The 19,827-nt window shown below is 42.4% G+C and overlaps 1 protein-coding gene across 1 annotated transcript in view; it reads right to left on the bottom strand.

Moving 5' to 3' along the window:
• Positions 1 to 18,024, bottom strand: part of LOC104855943 (myosin-13) — a 106,715-nt gene extending 88,691 nt beyond the window's left edge. Inside the window, exons 1-13 of the mRNA XM_010615028.1 lie at positions 17,821 to 18,024; positions 15,482 to 15,625; positions 15,243 to 15,399; positions 12,466 to 12,493; positions 12,265 to 12,376; positions 10,702 to 10,794; positions 8,580 to 8,643; positions 8,389 to 8,487; positions 8,180 to 8,283; positions 5,276 to 5,414; positions 1,881 to 1,999; positions 412 to 561; positions 140 to 310 (exon numbers count right to left, since the gene is read on the bottom strand). Of these exons, the coding sequence (XP_010613330.1) occupies positions 140 to 310; positions 412 to 561; positions 1,881 to 1,999; positions 5,276 to 5,414; positions 8,180 to 8,283; positions 8,389 to 8,487; positions 8,580 to 8,643; positions 10,702 to 10,794; positions 12,265 to 12,376; positions 12,466 to 12,493; positions 15,243 to 15,399; positions 15,482 to 15,625; positions 17,821 to 18,024 (1,584 nt within the window). The remainder of the gene's footprint in view (positions 1 to 139; positions 311 to 411; positions 562 to 1,880; positions 2,000 to 5,275; positions 5,415 to 8,179; positions 8,284 to 8,388; positions 8,488 to 8,579; positions 8,644 to 10,701; positions 10,795 to 12,264; positions 12,377 to 12,465; positions 12,494 to 15,242; positions 15,400 to 15,481; positions 15,626 to 17,820) is intronic.
• Between the last annotated feature and the right edge of the window lie 1,803 nt (positions 18,025 to 19,827).

Raw genomic sequence — 19,827 nt, 5'->3', positions numbered from 1 at the left:
CAAGGGGATTCAGCTACCTGCAGGCTCACTACCTTGAAGGGGCATCAGGGACATCAATGTGTCAGCCAAGAAGAGGCAGAGAAGCAAGATGAGGATCCTAATCAAGGAGGAACTGACTCTGTGGATGGCATTTTTCTACCTTCTCGATGAGCTCGATGCAGGCAGCCAGGTCCATCCCGAAGTCGATGAACGTCCACTCGATGCCTTCCTTCTTGTACTCCTCCTGCTCCAGCACGAACATGTGGTGGTTGAAAAACTGTTGCAGCTTCTCGTTGGTGAAGTTGATGCACAGCTGCTCCAGGCTGTTGAACTGGGTGTGTTAAGAACCAAAGACTTTGAGTGAGTTTGAAAACCGTCGGGAAATTCACCCAAGCAGACACAGTAGCGCATGTGTTTGCCCACACAACTCACATCAAAGATCTCAAAGCCGGCGATGTCCAGGACCCCGATGAAGTACTGCCTGGGCTGCTTGGTGTCCAGCTGCTGGTTGATGCGGGTGACCATCCACAGGAACATCTTCTCATAGATGGCCTTGGCCAGAGCGCCCACCGAGTTGGTCACCTTGGAGAAAGATCACCCCTCAACACTAATCGTTGTTGTGGTTGTATTAAGTTAAACCTATTAAACTGACATTATGAAGATAGAAAGTAGTAGACTATTAGCAATTCCATACAATTCCCCATAATACTGAATATTTCTTGAGATAACTGACCATCTCATGATACTCCCCTTTCTCTGAAGAAGTTTCTTACAAAGATAGTTTTAGTTCCTCCCTCTCTCTTTCTTTCTTTTTCTTTCTTTCTTTCTTTCTTTCTTTCTTTCTTTCTTTCTTTCTTTCTCCTTCCTTTTCCCTCCTTCCTTCCTTCCTTCCTTCCTTTTTCTTTCTTTCTCTCTTTTGAACTCTGCTTTCTTCTCTCTCCTTCCTTCCTTCCTCTCTCCCCTCTTCCCTTCATTCCCTTCCCCCCCTTCCCCTTCCCTTCTCTCTTCCTCCCTCCCTCCCTCCACCACTGGGGACTGAATCCAGGGATTGCTGAGCTACGTCCTCAGCACTTTTTATTTTGTGCTGAGACAGGCTGGCAATTCTTCTACCTTGAGCTCCTAAGTAGCTGGGATTATAGATATGTGCCACCATGCCTGGGCAAAGTAAGTCTTCTAATAACCACAGTTATAGCATGTGCTTCCAGCTTCTGACCACACTCGATCAAACTTGAGGCAGACCCTCGATCCAGGGTGAGTTAGAGCCTCTTTAGAGAATTTGGCATTAGATCAAAAGATACTGGTCTGGTTCTCAGTGGAACCATGGGATGTAAACTTGGGAAGCATGAGGGATAATGGGCAGGACAGGTGGAAAAAGCTGATCTTATAAAGATGCAACAGAGGAGAACTGAGAGTCCATGTACCCTTAGAAAAAGAGCTGGAGAGTGCGAAGGGAAGGGGAAAGGAATAAGGGAAAAGAAAAAATGTGAAGAAATGGAAACAAAGTCTTTGTAAATAGGGAAGGGTGAAGGGGTGAAGGGAGGCAGGGGTATGGGGAAAAACAAGAGTCAAGATAAATCATGTGAAGGCACAAAGATAAATGTAACTGTATTGTTTCCTTTAAATGTACCAATAAACTTAATGGAGAAAAAGAAAAGAAACGGAGCTGGAGAGAGGCTGTCTGGCCCCAGAAGGCTTGTTATTTCCCGGTCCCAGTACCTATGGAACCCAGTGGGCATTCCTTTGCAGTCTCTGGGTTTGGCCTGAGGTCTAAGCATGTATTTGTTCTTAGTGCTGAAACCATTTTCACATGTATTTCTCAAAGCTTCAACTGAAAGAACTTTAAGGTGGTGGTTAAAATAGCAAAATACCTCAATCATCTGGATTCAGAGCATCTCTGTTACCTGCTGGACATTTTGCCCTTTGGTGACATACTCGTTTCCGACCTTCACTCTTGGACAGCACAAGCCCTTCAGCATTTCTGCAGAATTCAGACCCATGAGGTATCCAGCTTTGTCAGCCACTGGAAGAAGAGGAGGAAGGTGTCGTGCAAAAGCAGCAACTGCTAAAGTATCCAATTAGGCCCTGGCTCCTCTCAGAAATGCTTTCTATTCATCTTTTTCTCTTCTCCTATGTGTACCAGGCCTGGCCTTATCCAGTGAAGTAGTCTAATAGTCTAGAGGTCTTTGGTTCTCAAGAACTACCAGTTTGTTTCCTAGATGTGATTTTTAGCAAAAATAAGCTTCTTGATTAATCTTGATCTACTATTCCAATTTTATAAAAAATTATTACTTACATAGTAATGTTAGAATCTGATAATTTATAAAATGGTATAGCAGTAAAGGAGGGAGTGTCTGGAAAATTAACATATGTTAGGCACTTTCTCAATTTATTCAAAGTGCCATACTAGTGGTTGAGAGAGAAGTACAAACCCTTGACTCTGCCTTTGTGTGTCTGGAGGTGGTCAGAGCTATTGAACGTTGGCATTTTCAGTTAGCTCATGGACTACTGCTTATCTTTAACATCCATGACTTCTGCATCTATAGATTTTTGCCAATAGTTGGTGGAAAATATCTGGGAAAATTTACATCTGTACTGAGCATGTACAGACTTCTTTTTCTGTCATCATTGTCTAAACAATATAAGACAGCAACTATATTTATCAGGTAATTAAGCAAGGCAGAGTGGCTTAGCGTGTAGTGGAGGGTGTACATAGGCTGTAGAAAATTCCATCTAAATTTATTTATTTATTTATTTTTGGTACTGGGATTGAACTCAAGTCCTTCTGCTTGCAAGGCAGGAGGTGACACCACTGAGCTAAATACCCAGCCCGATCTCAATTTATATAGGGGTCATTCATGTCAGAGGATTTTGATATCCATAGGGGTTCCTAGAGCCAATGCCCTGCAGAGACCAAGGGATGACTGCACAGAGTTTCATGTAGTTGGGTGGATGCTTGCTGACTTTGGGAAAGACCTGGCCTTGGGATGGACCTACTTACTTACATTGAGCTCATTCAGGTGGTAGAGAAATGGAGCTTTCTAGGGACAATTCCTTCTTAGCTGAGATGCTCACCTTATTGCCGTTTGGGGTGACAATAAAAATCCAGGGGAGTAGCTGTAAATTACTTACTCAGAGACCAAATGCATGCTCCACTCTGCTCAAACTGTCACTTTTTCCTGCTTTGCACATTTGGGTGGATGGTACCAGTGTTTTTCTAGTCACTTAAACTTGAAAACTTTCTCCCTTATCTGGGTTATGCCTGTATTCAAATAGGCATTAAGTCCTGTTCCTTACTTAATGTAATAAATGGATTTTCCCCTACTTCCCAACAGTTTCTGAATAGGCAGAAATTGCATTCTATAGTCAGACTTCCTGGCTTCAGATTTGGGTTTTGCTTTTCCATGCCACAATTTTATCATCTGTAAAATGGGGAATGGGGTCAGGACCCATGTCATAGGGTCATCATAAAACATGCCTGGTGCTCAGCGACTGATCTACAGATGTTGACTTGGATTGGAATCATTATCAGAGGCACTCAGGGCTTGACTATAACCTTCCACTGTCCTTTTTGTTGGGCTTTTCTAAAACTGGACAGACCGCCATGACTTGTGTCAATGTGGTCCACCCTTGCCGAAGAGCCTGATATGTTCTCCCCCAAGTTTCCACACTTTGTGAGGCTGACCACTAACAGACTCATTTTAGGTGGTCACACACACTTTTGCTACTTGGGCCATCATTAAAGCATTGGTGGTTTCTATGGCTTGCAAAATACATTGTGCATCAACAATATCCAATCTTCAGCTGACCTTTATATACCCTTTCTTTTTGCTGTTATAATGAATACATAGGAAAGGAAGTTGTGTTACTTATATACAATAACTAAGTTATATATTTTATTTGCAGCTCAAGATAATCCCTCTTCATTCAAAAAAAGAGGAAAAATAAAACGCAGGCTGAAGGTGGAACATGTTTCACACTGTCATTCAAAATCTTTCTAAACAGATGCCAAAATATTCATTTTTTAATTGCTCTCTCTTACAAATCACTGTGCACATCTTTGTAGCCAAAGAGGATCTCTCTCCTTTCCTCAGTTCCCACCACATGCTTTCCTCTTCTTCTTTGCTCAAGATGGTTCTTTTGCCTACGCTGCTCTTTCCCCACACCTTTTGTTCTAATCTTCACAGGCCAAGTCAGTGGATTTCTACCAATCAGAAGGGCTTTCTGCTCTGGACTCGTTTCTCTCCTGTTACTATGCATCCATGTGATAGGCAAGAGTCTAAGATGTGAGACCCCTGGTGCACATGCTTTGTATTGACGCCTTGCCTTGCGGGTCTGATGCAATTTACCTTTCTCTCTTGGTGAAGTTACTTTTTAGTTGACTCTGAATTCATTAAATGGTAGATTATCTCAGGCAGGATTAACATAATCATGTGAGCTTTATGAGACACTGGCAAGATCATATAAATTTCCCTTGTCTTTTTCTTTTTTCTTTCTTTCTTTCTTTTTTTTTAGATTTTTGGGACAGGGTCTCACTGTGTAGTCCAGGCTGGTCTTGAACTCACTATGTAGTCTAGGTTGGCCTCGAACTTATTGTAATCCTCCTGCCTCAGCCTCTCAAATGCTGGGATCACAGGCATGTCCTACCATGCCTGGCTACCCTAGCCTTTAATTCATGGCTAGAGTCCCCCACCCCCCCACCAAGAGTTTAAAACACACTGCTTTACACATTGTGGAAATGCAATCAAAAGGTAGAATTATTAGAGATGACCATGTTGTAGAGCATTTGTTTAAAGAACTTGTAGAATATGTTGCGAGAGATAAGGGATCCAATGTGTAGAACATTTTGGGGTGGTGGATAAGATGTCAGTCCCTCCTGCTCCCTGCAGTTTTATTCCCAGGCCTCTTAGGATTAAGGCAGAAGGTGCTGGTGGGATCAGCCAGGTGAGAGTTATGGAAGGAAGATTTGTTCCTAGTCTTTGGTTCAGGGTTGAGTTCGACAGGGTGGGAGTGACAGGAGGAAGAAAACTTGGCTCTTATTTTACCAAGAGGTACATTTTAGGCTTGAATAATTAGGACAGCATGCTGGACATGAATAATGACATGCATAGAGAGAAAGTGAAGCTCACTTAATGATATCCTCTTCTCTTAAAAAGCAGGCAAATTGGGAGAGCGAGAGACAGCAGAGTGAATGGTGATTTGCCACTAGTCCTTGACTTAGTAAGTAGACTTCGAGCTTCAGACAGCTCGACTCACACATACAGTTCCCGAGGAGGCACAGCTTCTCCGATGCCGTTACCTTCGGTGCCGTCTGGCTCGGCCTGCTCCTCCCGCTGCTTCTGCTTGAACTTCATGTTCCCATAGTGCATCACTGCCCCCGTCAGCTTGTAGATCCCAACTTTCTCCTCTGAGCTGAAGCCCAGGATGTCAATGGCATTCTGGGAGAAAGGAAAGGACAGAGGACTCAGTGGGGCTCGGGGATCAGTATGCTGCTTTCTTCTGGCAGAAGCATCACCTTCTTTTTTGGTTAGCACAAGAGATGACTTTTGCAAAATAAGTGGTTGACAGGTGAAGTATGATGTTAGAGACTAAAACACATTTGCTTAGCATGTTTGTGAAGGTGGCTGGAGAGAATTATGGGAGGAATAGATGAATTATCTGTTTTCTCCTATCAAATACCTTTTGCACTGTATGTAGACTGGGACTGTTTTCTGGATGAGGCTATGGGGAACTATTGCGTGATACTGGGAGAAGAAAACTATGTAGTCAGTGATGGAGAAATATTGTCCAAAAGCTTGAATCTGACACTGTAATATGAGAATCCAGTGTTGTTCAGATCAAGAAAATGCTTGTAGAATGGTAGACTTGGAAAGGAAGGTCACCCAAAACAGTGCCATCATTTTTTCAATGAGAAAGGGCCAAACTTTTGCTGGGTTCCCTTTTTTTTTGTGCCTCCTTGAGATGTACAAACACCTTGTAGGTGTACAGATTTCCCCAGATTTTTAGGTGAAGAACTGAGGTTCTATTGGAGGTAAGTAACCAAGTTATACCAGGAGGATGTGATATGACAAGCTTGGAGCTGGCTGGGCTGGATCACTTTTGAGTCAAGGTCTACAGTATTTGATGGTTTTATCTCATCACCACTGTGCTTGTCTTCTACCACAAAGCTTTCAACTGAAAAATAAAATCCTTCTCTGAGATACACATATTATTTAGATAGCAGGTTCTACATGATGGCAGTTGGTAGGGTTGAAACATGTCTCAACGTGCTAGGTGAGCCGATAAAATATACATAAACCAGAAAATGATATTGAAGAGGGAGACACTCTTGGCATTGTGCCCCCTTTGGGGGGAAGGAGGAGCCCATGACAAGAGCTGACAGAGAAATTTCTGAGACTACAGGCCATGGTGTTCATCCTTTGAATCTGTACTCCATCTTGGGGGCACATATCCATGTCCTAGGAGGGGTCATTGTAGGTTAAAAGAGAAAGATTAATTCACCAACTGAAAGGACCCAGGAAAAAGTGTTACTGCCTGAGGGTTGATCCTCTTGAAGAATATAATCCCAATTCTTTCACTTGGCCATAAACCATCAGTCAAGAGGAGCTCTATGAGTGAGGGGAGCGACACACTGCCTGGTTGCAGGGGAGCTGCAGTATGGGTGTGAGATGCCTCAGCTGACTTCTAGGATTCCACTCTGCCCTCTGTGTGTATCCACAGTTCTGCATTCGTGAATTCAACTAAATGCAATTTGAAAATACTTGGAAAAACAATTGCATCTGTACTGAACATACTCAGACTTTCCCCTTGTAGTTATTGCCTTAACAATACAGTATAGCAGCTATTTATGCAGCATTTCTATTGCCTTAGGTATATGAGTAATCTAGAGATGATTTAAAGTACACAAGAGGCTGTGTGTAGGTTATATGCAAATACTGCATAAGTTCATATAAGAGACTTGAGCATGTACTGATTTTGGTATCCAAGTGGGTTTGGGGACCAATTCCCCGTGGATACCAAGGGACAAGTGTACTTCAGAGGACCTGTCTTGGGGCTGATGGCTGAACATCAATCATTAACCTGACTCTTACCTGTAATCACCAGTTGGTAAGAAGTAGGGAAATCTGGTTTAAATGTATACAACACCTAGACCTAGCTTTAGTTTATTTGAAAATTTGCTTGCCCTAAGACAACTATAAGCACCTGAAAACATCACAAAATGATGACATCACAAAGTGAAATAGGGCACTGGGCAGTGTCCCTAGGATGAAGGACAAAACCTCTTTTCACAGCTCTTGGAGCTTCTGTGAGGGTAGATCAAGGAAGGGTAGAAATGAACTGTTCAGAAATAGTACATTTTAATTAAAAATGCAGGGATTGTGGGTCGGCAGGCTTGGATTCAAACATTCTCTTTTTCATTCATAGGTCCAGTCTTTAGGCAAATTACATATTTGCTTCTAAGGTATACATTCACATTTGTGAAATGGGGCAGTAAGAATATCAGTGACAGAGGTGTATTTAAGGCTTAATAAGATAATGCAGGGAAAAGCCACTTATTGCAGTGCCTGGCAGATGTCAGCACCCAATACATTTAACTATTATGATTAGTAACACTGTAGATATTCTTTACGGGAAAAGGTCACAGGCCTGACAGGCGTACTAAGGAGGTAGGTGCCTAAGGAGATCCTAAGTGGTAGGTAGAAGGAAAAATGGAGAGGTCACTGAAGGGTGGGGATTTTTTTTGTTGTTGTTCTTTGTAATTCTTTATATTTTCTAATTTTTTGTGTAGACGGTTTTGTAAATTGAAAAATTCCAACAAATGTTGTGCTACAAATTTTGCAAGTACAAAAGTGTATTTTAATTAAGATGTTAGAAAATAGAACTGAAAGCTTGCTTTGGAGAACTTGCTGGATTATTTTGGAACTTCGTGACAAGGCGCTGAGAGGCAACAAGGGAAATCTGTAATAATTCTCTGCCCTCTTGACCCCTGAGATCTTGGACATAATCACTTAATGTTTCTAGATTCCACTTTTCTCACGAAATCACTAAGTCATAAACCCCATAATCCCCACAAACCCTCCAGTGCTAGGGATCCAACTCCGGGACTTGTGTACCCTGAGCAAGTGCTTTACCACTAAGCCATGACCCCAGCCCTAAACTCCATAATTCTAGGTCTAAACAAACAAATAAATATCACACTTACGTCAGTCGCCAACAATTCCTCACTGTCATCAATGCTGGCTACTGTGACCTCTCCTTGACTCACAAAAGGGAAATCGAAGGGATTGGTTGAAATCAGTAGCAGGTCTGGAAAACATGAAAGCTCCTTTAGTATCTTATGCACAGTTTACTCTTGGTATTGTTCTCTGGTGCCACTTATTAGGAATATAAAACAATATCCTAAGAACTTACCAATTAGTTCTGGCTTCTTGTTTGACATGATCTGGTAAAAAATATGATAGCTCCTCTCACTGGATAACTGAAAAGTCACTCTGGATTTTTCTAAGAGGTCTAAAGTAATAAAAAATAGCATGATTTCAGGTTCCCAAGGGATGTCTTTGTGGTTAACTGCAAAGGTACTTGTGTAGAGAATCTGGACTCACAGGTTTCAATGTCTGCTGATGCCAACTTTCCTGTGGCTCCAAAGTGAATCCGAATGAACTTCCCCTGTCCAATGGCAAGTGGACAAATAGGGCAGTTACTTGGTTTAATGGTTCTGTGCTAGCCTCTGATGGGTGATACCACCAGTAGGTGGCAAGCGTAGGGTTGGGGAGTAAGTGGACTCAGAAGCATGAACACTTTCCTCCTCTCAGTTTTCTTGGCACCCAGAGTCCTCAGGCAGGGTTAGGCAAGGCTCAGGAAGTTGTACCTAGAGTGTCTGTCCTCGTCCCTGTGGCTCAGGGGAAGCCCTCAGACTTCCTCTGCAGCCCTCTGCTTGGGACCTCCTTGCTCCTGCCTACCTCCTTGGTTCTTATCCTATTCTCACATTCCTCCTAACACCTGGGAAATGCTGACCTGGTTGGGTTGTCTACCTGAATTCTTTTTTGCCTATGAATGCTACTTCTGAGATTCTTCACCTCAGTTTTACATACAACTTTCTATAAGCAAATCTAATTTCCAGGCTCAGGGTCAGGTCAGGCTCACTCATAGTGGGTTATCCTGTTTTGGGGTATAAAAGGTCTCCATACACAAATATGTACATATATATTACACATACATACACAACACACACAAACACACATATGTTGTACTTTAAATCAATAATAAATAAAACATGTCATTTACAGAAAATTTGTCCATGTAAAATACACATAAAAATTATATATGGTATACAGTTTACATCTGTACTATTGTAGCACATATGTACTACATATCTAGTATACATATATGATATGGTATGGGCATCCCTTCACTTAATTGGTCCTCTACTACATTGAACACATTTAAAGACATAATATTGCCTTGTTTATTTCCTCACAAGGTCTGGAATGCAGTCAGTAATTAATAATCTCAATATTTTCTGAATGAAGACTAAGAAGAGTTAGAGAAGGGTCAGTGGAGACAGATATGTTTAGCAGTGTTGAATATTTAGCGGCTTAATAGAGGACAAAAAAGTCTTCTCCCAGCCTGAGAATGTTTGAAGCGTGGAAGATGGACAGAATAACCAGATAGCTGTGAGTTCTGCGTCAGCTGTGGGACACTCAAACTGAATAAATGGGTGTGATAATACTGAGTTCATGAGGGTATTGTCTCCTCATTAAGGTGGCATTGTGTTAGTACAATAACTGACTGGTCGAAGCATGTGTAACCTCTTTACCATACAACATGCACCCAGACCCACCAACCAGGACAAGAAGTTTAGTTGTACATCCAGGAAGACAGATATGCAAACAGGTACTGCCCAGAGTACAAAGGAATATCCAAGGAGAGAAATCTCTGGGCTCAGAGCAGTTTTTGAAGTATAAATCTACTTTCTAATCAGTAACCATTTGTCTTTGTGGGTCATCATGAATGTGAGCCTGAGGTATTCAGTTGTGAAGTGTGGGAAGTTCTGAGGTACTTTTAAGCCAGAGGCCTAAATGAAGATTCACTTTTGAATACTTGCTTCTCTTATTGGTGAAAGTAAGTACAGGGATATATGTTTATTCAGGATGTTGTTTGCCAATGTGCATGGAACTACCTCTTTGAATGAATCCTAAGTGAAGTGTTGAAGGATTGAATAGACCTTTTAGTATCTCACTACTAACCAATTCCCAATTTTTTATCTCTTCTGCCTTCACCAGTTCTTTGCCCCTCCCAGTACCTCCTGACTTGGAGGAGGTCATATAAGTTCACCTAATTCATGGCAAGTTTTTGTGACTAAGTAGATGGATATTGCTCAATGGACTTTTGAATTTTAAAAGGTTTCCATGCAGAAAGACCAATTTTAATATAAAGGAATTGCTCTCTACTTGTAGAATTTGCATCACCATGACTTCAGGGTGCTGTGAGGTGACCTTGACTACTCAGGCAAAGACAGCTAAATCTTCTCTCTGCTGGGAACAAGGCAACAGTTTCTTCAAAGCATTTCAAATTATTCCATTTGGAAAGACTGATCCTAACTGCTTATGTATAGAAAAAGGCCCAGGTGCCTAGTAAGTTTTAATTTATGTGGCAGTGTCTCATGTCTAGCATTTAAGGAGAGGATGTAATTTGGGTGTAGTAAAAAATGAGGCGGGGTCTTACGAATCTCGAGGAGTTGTCATTTCTTACAGTCTTGGCATTTCCAAAGGCCTCTAGCAGGGGGTTGGCCTGGATGATCTGATCCTCCAGGGTTCCCTAGTAAGAAAGAGATGGCAAGAGAGCACTTAAGACTGTCTTCTGGAGTAGCCCCTTGATAACTGGAAAGAGTGGGTGCTCTAGGCAGGGTACCAGGGGAGAAATTGACCAGTCCTACTTGGTGGCCAGTCCAGAAGTTGGAGAAACTATGGCCCCACCCAATGCTCCTTAAGGTTCCAACCTAGAAAAGCAGTGAAGGACAGCAATGAAGTGACTTCTGGTCACACCAAATTCCAGCCAGAACATTATCCTCTCCCTTTTGACATCCACACTGCCTTTCTTCTCTGGTAGCATTTCAGTATAAATCACAGAATTTTAGAACATGTATCTCTGCTACTGCGTGCATCGTGACTCAACATAGACATTTGTTTTCAGGAGAAGGAGAAATAAAATGCGAACAGTGCAAGTGACCCAGGAGATCACACAAAATAAGCAGTGGTTTTCAAAAAACTTGAAGTGGAAAAGAAGTATTTCATAAGAATTATTACTAAGAAAGGGAGGGAGAAGGGTGTAAAAAGAATTAAGATGTGTTGTACACGTGTACAACTCCCCCAAACAGATAATTGTTATGTACTATAAACTGGAATTAATAAAAATAAAAATTTGAATGAAAACAACAAAATAAAATTATCACTAGAAAGTTCACTAGCAAGCAGAGTTTCACCTTCACTTCCATGACTGTTTATCCTTCTGGATCTGGAGAAATTTTTAAATTACTGCTCAGTCTAGTGGTTCTCAAAGTGACCTTTGGACCAGCAGTTAGATGTTACCTGGGGACATGTTAGAAACACAGGAGAAGAGGTCAAACTCTAAACCTACACACTGGGAAATTTTGGGCTGGGGCTCCACTGTTTGGAAAGCCCTCATAGTGATTCTGATGTGTGCTGCAGTCCAGAAGAGTGTGTAGATTTGGTCAAAGTCATTGAGCTGTGTCACCAATGGAGCTGAGTCACCAATGGAGACCTCACACCCGTGCAGGTAGAACTACTTCCTGCCTTGTCCCATGTGATACTGTCATGGAAGACGTATGTATTTTGGTCTTCTTTAGCTTTGCAGTACAAATCACCCCACATTCTTGGAATCTCCAAAGGGGCAAGTGTGATTTTTGCATGTTCACGAGTGAATGGAGACTGAGGCCCCTGGACAGCCTCAGGATGGGGGCTGGAGGCCAGGGGCACAAACCATGTGATTAGAGGGTTGGAGATTTCAGGGAAGAGGGGCTGAAGATTAAGCTGTTCACCAATGCCTCAGTCAGTAGTGCCTTTGGAATGGAACCTCCCTAAGAATCAGCACCCAAGGGTTTTGGAGAGCTTCCAGATTGATGAATACATGAAGGCTGGGAGAGAGAGGAAGAAAAATCTGTTCTATTTGGCCATCTCTGCTGAGTACATACTTTGCGTATTTGGGTTGCTTTTCCAATATCTCAGGTGTGCTTACTCCATTTAGCCCCTGGTGCACACCACCACTGACCTGCATTTTGCCTGGCTGCTGCTCTTTCTTCTTGTCCCCAGTAACTGCAATTGTTGCAAAGTACTGAATGACACGCTTTGTGTTCACAGTCTTCCCTGCACCGGATTCTCCACTGTTGATTTAAAAGTAAATTGGGTAAACGGCAATGGAAGGGATGGTACTGACTTCCCAGTTATCATAGTGCAAACATGGGCTACTTACGTGATAAGGATAGACTGGTTGTCTCTATCTAGAAACACAGAAGGAAGCAAAACAAAACAGATCAACAACAGACCAGATTTAGAAATAGCGCAACATTATGGGGAAGTTAGAGAACAAAGGCTCTGGTTTTGGCTTTGCCATTAACTAAGGACATAATTTGGGTCTGTCTAATCTTCCTAATTCAGGATACGTAACATGGGCAGCCTGGGAGGTGGAAATTGAAACCCACGGTGTAAAAGCTATTCATGTTTGTACATATTTAATTCCTCAGTAGCACTTTCTCATCTCCCCTTTAAACATAGAATCAAGTCTCAAGCTCAGAGTGGGTGGGAGGCCTTAGCTTCTAATTAGAATTTATGTATCTTGCTTGAGTGCCTGCATTTTTTAACTCTTATTTCCTACTTGTGGAAAGTGATATTGTTTTCCATTTATAAGAGTGTACAGATGAATTATCTCTCTAAAATTCTTATATTGACATCTCCCTTCAAAAACTCAGAATGTGACCTCATTTGGAAATGAGATGTAAATAAATGCAGATGTAATTAGTCAAAATGAGGTCATACTGGAATAGGGTGAGACCCTGACCAGTATAATTGGTGTCCTTATAATAAGGGGAACTCTGAAGGCATACAGACATACAGACAGATAGACACACACACACACACACACACACACAAAATGGCATGTGAAAGTGAAGGCAGTGGTCAGGGTGATGTTTCTACAAACCAAGGAGCATCAAAGATTGCTGCAAACCACAAAAACTAGGCTAAAATGCTTGCTGGAAGATAAGTTAGGCAGAACTCTTAATGACATTGACATAGGAAAAGACTTTATGAACAAATCTTCAGTAGCATGGGAACTAGTACAAAGAATCAACAACTGGGATCTCATCTTATTAAAAAGCTTCTGCACTGCAAAAGAAACCATCAACAGAACTAAGAGACAACCTACAATGTGGTGAAAAAATTTTACCAGCTGCTTCTCAAAGGACTATTATCTAGAATATATAAAGAACTCAAAAAAATCAGGCCCCCAAATATAAAGACCTGATTCAAAAGTGGGCATCTGAAATGAAAAGACATTTCTCAGACACAAGCAAAAGCAACAAATATATGAAAAATGTTGCACATCACTGGTAATTCAAGACATGCAGATGAAAACAACACTGAGATTCCACCTCACCCCACAAAGAATGGTTTCTATCAAGAAATCACACAATAACGAATATTGGCGGGGTTGTGGGGAGAAAGGAACCCTCCTCCATTGTTGGTGGGAGTGCAGATTGGTGCAACCACCGTGGAAATCAATATGGAGATACCTCAAAGAGCTTGGACTGGAGGTTCCATTTGACCCAGCTATCCCTCTGCTGGGTATCTTTCCAAAATAATTAAAAGAATCATATCACAGTGATATATGCACACCCATGTTTATAGCGGCATAGTTTGTAATAGCTAAATCTTGGAAACAGCCCATCTGCCCATCAGTTGGAAAATGGATAAAGAAGATGTGGGTTTTCTATAAAATGGAATACTACTCAACCATAAAGAATGAGAAACTATAGTTATTCATAGGAAAATGGATGTATATTGAGGCCATACTCATAAGTGAAATAAATAAGACACATGTGTAAATACCGAATAGTTTCTCTGGTGTGAAAAACTGAAAGTGTAAATAAGATCCAGATTGTATAATTGACAATGTGAAATAGGAAGAAAAGGGCTAAGGGTGTAGCGGAAGTGGGGAGGGTAAGGGAAAGGAAATAAGGGAAAGGAAAAAGTATGAGAAAAAGCAAAAATAGAAACAAAGTCTTTGTTAATGGGAGAGGGGGAGGGGGTGAAGGGAGGGCAGGGGTATGGGGAAAAAATGAGAACCAAGACCTGTCATGTAAAGTTACAAGATGGCAATGATGAATGTAACTGTACTGTATACCTAAAAAGTCCCAATAAACCCAATGGCGGGGGGGAAACCTAGGCTAAAGACCTGCAGCAGATTTTCTCTCACAGCTTTCAGAAGGAACCAGCTGTGCTGACACCTTGATCACACACTTCTAATCTCCGCAACTGTAGTTAATTTTTCTTGTTTGTACCATTCAGCCCGTCTTTCTTACAGCAGCACTAACAAACCAATGCAAATACTGACATTAACCTTCCTTTGAATGTGATGTAACTTCAGTTCATTTAAGACAATATTAAGTTTGGAGAAATGGTAAGAATTGTGGATGTGAGATAGGAACTCAACTCACTTTGGGCAATGTTGAATGAGATGATTTTTGATTGTCTTCAGATTGCAAAGGCTTGCTTCTAGTTCGTGTGTATGAGCTGAGTCAAGTCAGGTAAAAGTCGAACAGACGGAAGTGGTAGGTAGTAGGTAGGGATTTTGGGAAGCTGAGGAGGACTTAGAGGAGCCTGAGTCTGGGGGACAAGGCACATGAAGGGATACTGCTCTTTTTCAAGCTTGCATTCTCTCAGTAGCTATGAATATAGTTTCTCTTCCAAGTATGCCCATACTGGGAGAGCTAGGGAGTAAGGACAGGGAATCTCTTTGTGTTCCATGGTCCCCCAAATAAGCATGAGCTTAGTGTGGCTTTTCATGACCACTGCCTTTGCCATACAGCTCTACTGGTAACAGAAGACGTTGCACTCCTTTTCAACCCCAAATCACCTAAAGCTCCTAAACTCACTTTGCCACACACTGTCCAGATGACCAAGGCCTGTAAAAAGACTTAAATAACTAGGCAAGGATGATTTTTAAAATATACGAATCAAGAGATCACTCACCAGTGAGCATGAACTGATAGGCGTTGTCCGAGATGGAGAAGATGTGGGGCGGGGCCTCCTGGCGCTTTTTGCCTCTGTAGGCAGCCACCACCTCGGGGTTGTACACCGGCAGCCACTTGTAGGGGTTGATGGTGACACAGAAGAGGCCAGAGTAGGTCTGTGAAAATCAGAAAATCTATCATGTGGGTCTTGCCTTTATGAAGAGAGAGAATTGAAATATGAAGTCGAAGAGCACTCACGTAGATCATCCAGGCTGCGTAGCGCTCTTTGAGGTTGTACAGCACAGCAGGCTCGTGCAGGTGGGTCATCATGGCCATGTCCTCGATCTTGTCAAACTTGGGAGGGTTCATGGGGAACACCTGGTTACTATTCAGACTGAGTGTCTGGGTATTGAGAGGAAAAGCAAATGATGAATGGGAGAGCCGGTGATCTGTACTCCATTTCACGAGAGGTGGGAGTCGGGAGCTATGCGGTGCATTTAAGGATCATTTCCATGTCTAGAGACAATCCTTGAGTAACCATCCTTGATTAGCCGCATTCTGCTCAAACTGTGCGACCAATGCTGATCTCAGGACCTCAGTCAGTCCACCATCCTATGTACCAGGAGAGGACTACGATTAGCTATAGAGCCCTGTGGCCTGCAGAGGCCCAGATGGGCCTTACGATAGCCAAGACCTAGTCAGCTTGCCTTTTTCTCCTCTGTATGCTGTGAAAGTTGCAATAAGACCAAGATTGGTAGGCTAGAAAGAACTGCTCCTTTTTGTTCTGTGCATTCTTGCTCAATAGCCCTGCTCATGTGAATTCCTTTGCCTGGAATCTCTCTCTTCATTTAACTTATATCTAGAAACCTTTAAAGCTCAGGTCGAGCACCCTTTCATCTGTTTCTTCTTTTCCCCATTTCTTCAAGGCTCCCATAGTTCTTTGTATCTTGGCTTTCATAGTTAAAATATTTAGACTCGTACCATTGTATTGCTGAATATCCTCCCTCTCAATGTCCACCTCCTGTCCACCTCAATCAACTAAACCATACAGTTGTCTGTAAACTTCATTTTCAGGAGATGTCAAAAATAAAGGCAAAAAAGAGAAAGAGCCTGTAAGGTTTTCTGAATTTTGCTTCCCAAATCTTGCTGTGAGTGCTTTACAGAAAAGGCTAAAGGAAGGAGATTTGTTGATATAGACTAACTTGCTTGAGGAAGGATGGATCTCTTGTTCCACCACCTTAGGTTATAGAGAGACCCCAAGGCAGCCAAAAGGGAGAGAGAAGTCTATGTATGCTGAACCTTTAGGGACAGCCTTGCTCTCTGCCTTTCTTTTCTTTCTTGCTTCCTTTCTTCCTTCCTTCCTTCTTCCCTTCCTTTTTTTCTTTCCTACCTTCTTTCTTTCTTCTGATACCTCACTTATATTTTGGAGACTGTGAAAAAACTATCTTTAGGAAAGATTGGTATTTTTTAAAATTGTGTCAAACATGCTAAATGTCCTACCTCAGTGCACTTGTACAATAAGGTTACTCCTTCACTTTCCTACTACACAGTATTCTGGGGGCACCTTTGACTGAGGAACCCTGTGTTTTCTTAATAGATCCTGCATGGAGGCAGTGCGACCTCAATGCAGTACAGTACAGTACAGTACAGTAAGACCTCAACCTATGAAAATTCCAGGTGTGAACTTTCCCAAGTGTGCTGTGTGAAACTCACTTTGTGAGATTATAGGTGAATCCGGCTCACCAACGCTCTTCCAGAATGGAATGCATTCACAAGTTAAGGGCTTACTGTACTGTATAAAATGTTGAAAGGATTTACCATACTGTGTAAGATTTTAAAAATGTGGTCCCAACCTGAAAGTAGAGAGATGCCTAGAGTGACTGATATTTTCTTTTTTCTTTTTTAGTACCAGGAATTGAACTCATGGCCTTCTGCTTGTCGGACAGGCACCTGAGCTGTATCTCCATCCCCGAAGACATTTTTTTTTAGCCCACTGAGAAGGGGCTAGGTTTGGAGGTTAAGCTTAATAATCAAAAAATAAAAGTGAAATCTATGTCAGAAGCCTGAGATTTTGAACTGTGTTTCAGACCTGTCATACACATCTTGATTCCTGTAGCAGATAAACCTTGGCAAAGTAGATGCTGAGATTTGCTTATATTTGCAATGTGACTGACACTGAGCGAGATCTGGTGAATGTCCCAGTATTTAATTGTAGGGCACTCTTATTCTTCACATTATACTCAGCAATACCTCCGGAGCTTCCCCTCTAAGAGTTAGTTTACAGTCCACAGCACCATATTTGGTTGGCCCATCCAGCAGCAATTAATATTAATTTTTCTTTTAAATAGTTCAGCTTCTTTCGCTTTCACCTTTTCTTTCCTCCAACAAACCAGCAAACGTCGCAAAACCCCTCAAAGCCCAAATCTTCAAAGGAAAGAGTCAGGAGCTATGGTCTGTGATGGCATCTTTCACTTACTCCTCTACTATAGGACACATAAGTATACATTTAGCTCTATCTTCCCATTCCTTCTAATATTCCACTCTACAGGAAAACAAGGGTGCCTGTATCATCAAAGACATCTGAGATCAGCACTTACCCGGTCATCCAGGGTCTTGACGGTGACAGTGTCGTCTTCCCTGCTCTGTATCATACCTTTCACGTACATTTCCTTATCATCCACTGCAAAGCAGGCTTTCTTGGAATCAAAGGGGCGGTTCTGAGCCTCAATTCTCTCTTTTTCTGGTTTCCGGAGATAGGGAGCTGCTTCTCCAAAAACGGCCATCTCTGCATCAGAGCTCATGGCTGCAGGGGCCGGGAAGGTGAAGAGAGATGCTGATTCCTGTGCTGGGTGATTATTGCAACTGCAGGGCCCTGCATGTTGCTGCCATTCACTAAGGGTCACACTCAAAGGCTCCCAGGACAAATATATGTCCTGTGGGATCTATAATGAGGTGTAGGGCTTAGGAAGGGCAAATGAGAATGAGCCAAAGGGAACATCAACTCTAAGAAAAACACAGGAGTTGTTTTCTTTCCTGAGTGTCATTTTTGGGAGTTTCTCTTAGTTCAGCCCCATGTGTGAAAATCTAAGGTAATCAGAGGCAGGCACAGTGAGCCTGACAGAGAACGACTTCAATGGACTTCCTGTTTGAGCCTTGTTATGTCAGTGTCACTCCCAAATTTGAACTGACTCGAAATGGTAAGCAGAGTGCAGGTCATTCCTAATAGAAAGTTCAGACAATCTAGACATGAGTACATGATGTAAACGTGAAGATTTGCCCCACTCATCGTGGCAGCAAGGCGGAAGGGAAGCGTGATGGCCCAGTGCAATGCTTTGAGACTGTAAGACACATCTGGACCCCCAGAGAACTGGGAAAGCACATTGCCAGGCTCTTCTGCAGGGGTTGGGAGTGCACAGTGCATCTAGGATGGGCCTTGAAAATGGACATTTTCTAGTCAGCTCGCAGGTGAGGTGGCTGCAGGCGGGAGGAAGCCTGGCATGATGCCCTCCTGCTCCAGGTCTGACCCTCCAACTGTGGCGCAGCAACCCCCAGAAGTTTGTTAGAGCAGAATCTCAGACCCACCCCAGATTCCTGAATCAGAACCTCTATCCCAGCAAGATTTCCAGGACAGTTATATGTATAAGAAGGTGAGAAGTATTGGGTCTAGGGCAGTGGTTTCCAAACTTTAGTTCTGTATTTCAGAGTGTACGGGGTTTAATTAGAATAACGCCTTCCTTAGAAGCCACTCCATGGTGTGTGTGTGCGTGTGTGTGTGTGTGTGTGTGTGTGTGTGCGTGCGTGTGTGGTGTACCTCTTTTTCTATCTCTTATCCCTGTATCACTCTGTCCCCTTACAATCCCCTTTGCGGGCCCTTCTCTTGATCTGTTTTCTCTGCTTAGAAGCCAGAAAACCTACCGTAAAGTCACAGCACTGACATTGGCCAAACTACCTCACATAACTAGGCTCTTGTCTCTTCCCCTAAGATGAAGAAGCCAATCTGAATCCTGTCTATAGCTCCACAAATTGTGTAGCCTTCTGAATCTTTTTTGTTCTCTGTGTTTGCCTCTCCCTTTCCTTCTTTGGATCTTTCTGCCTCAATTCCTCTTTTTGTTTTCCCCATAGCTCATCTTCCCCTTTTTCTTTCTTTCTCTTTTCCTTCCCAATCATTGTCCTGTAAGTGAAATAAACTACACACACACACACACACACACACACACACACACATGCATACTCCTATATATCTGTTAAAAGTAGTCGATTCTTTTTTTTTTTTGTTTTTTGAGACAGGGTCTCACTATGTAGTTGAAACTGACCTGGAACTCACTATGTAGCCCAGGCTGGTCTTGAACTCACAGCGATCCTCCTGCCTCAGCCTCCTGAGTGCTGGGATTACAGGCGTGCGCCACCACGCCCAGCAGTAGTCGATTCTTTTAAATAAAACCTTTAATATTTTATCTTTAAAGGGGGAAAGTTCAGCATGTTATGTTTTTCTCTCCTCTATTGCAGCCTTTGTAAAATTGCTCTCCATTGGTAACGGGCCATTGTTTGAATATCCCTTCCTAGAATTCTGAAGAGTTATATCACATATAGACCAAAGTATACAT

Source organism: Fukomys damarensis, unplaced genomic scaffold (genome assembly GCF_012274545.1).
Source record: "Fukomys damarensis isolate Sample0158 unplaced genomic scaffold, DMR_v1.0_HiC HiC_scaffold_13, whole genome shotgun sequence".
In the NCBI taxonomy this organism is placed as follows: domain Eukaryota; kingdom Metazoa; phylum Chordata; class Mammalia; order Rodentia; family Bathyergidae; genus Fukomys; species Fukomys damarensis.
Note: the sequence above shows the minus strand (reverse complement) of the source record. Positions and strands in the feature narration are given on the sequence as shown.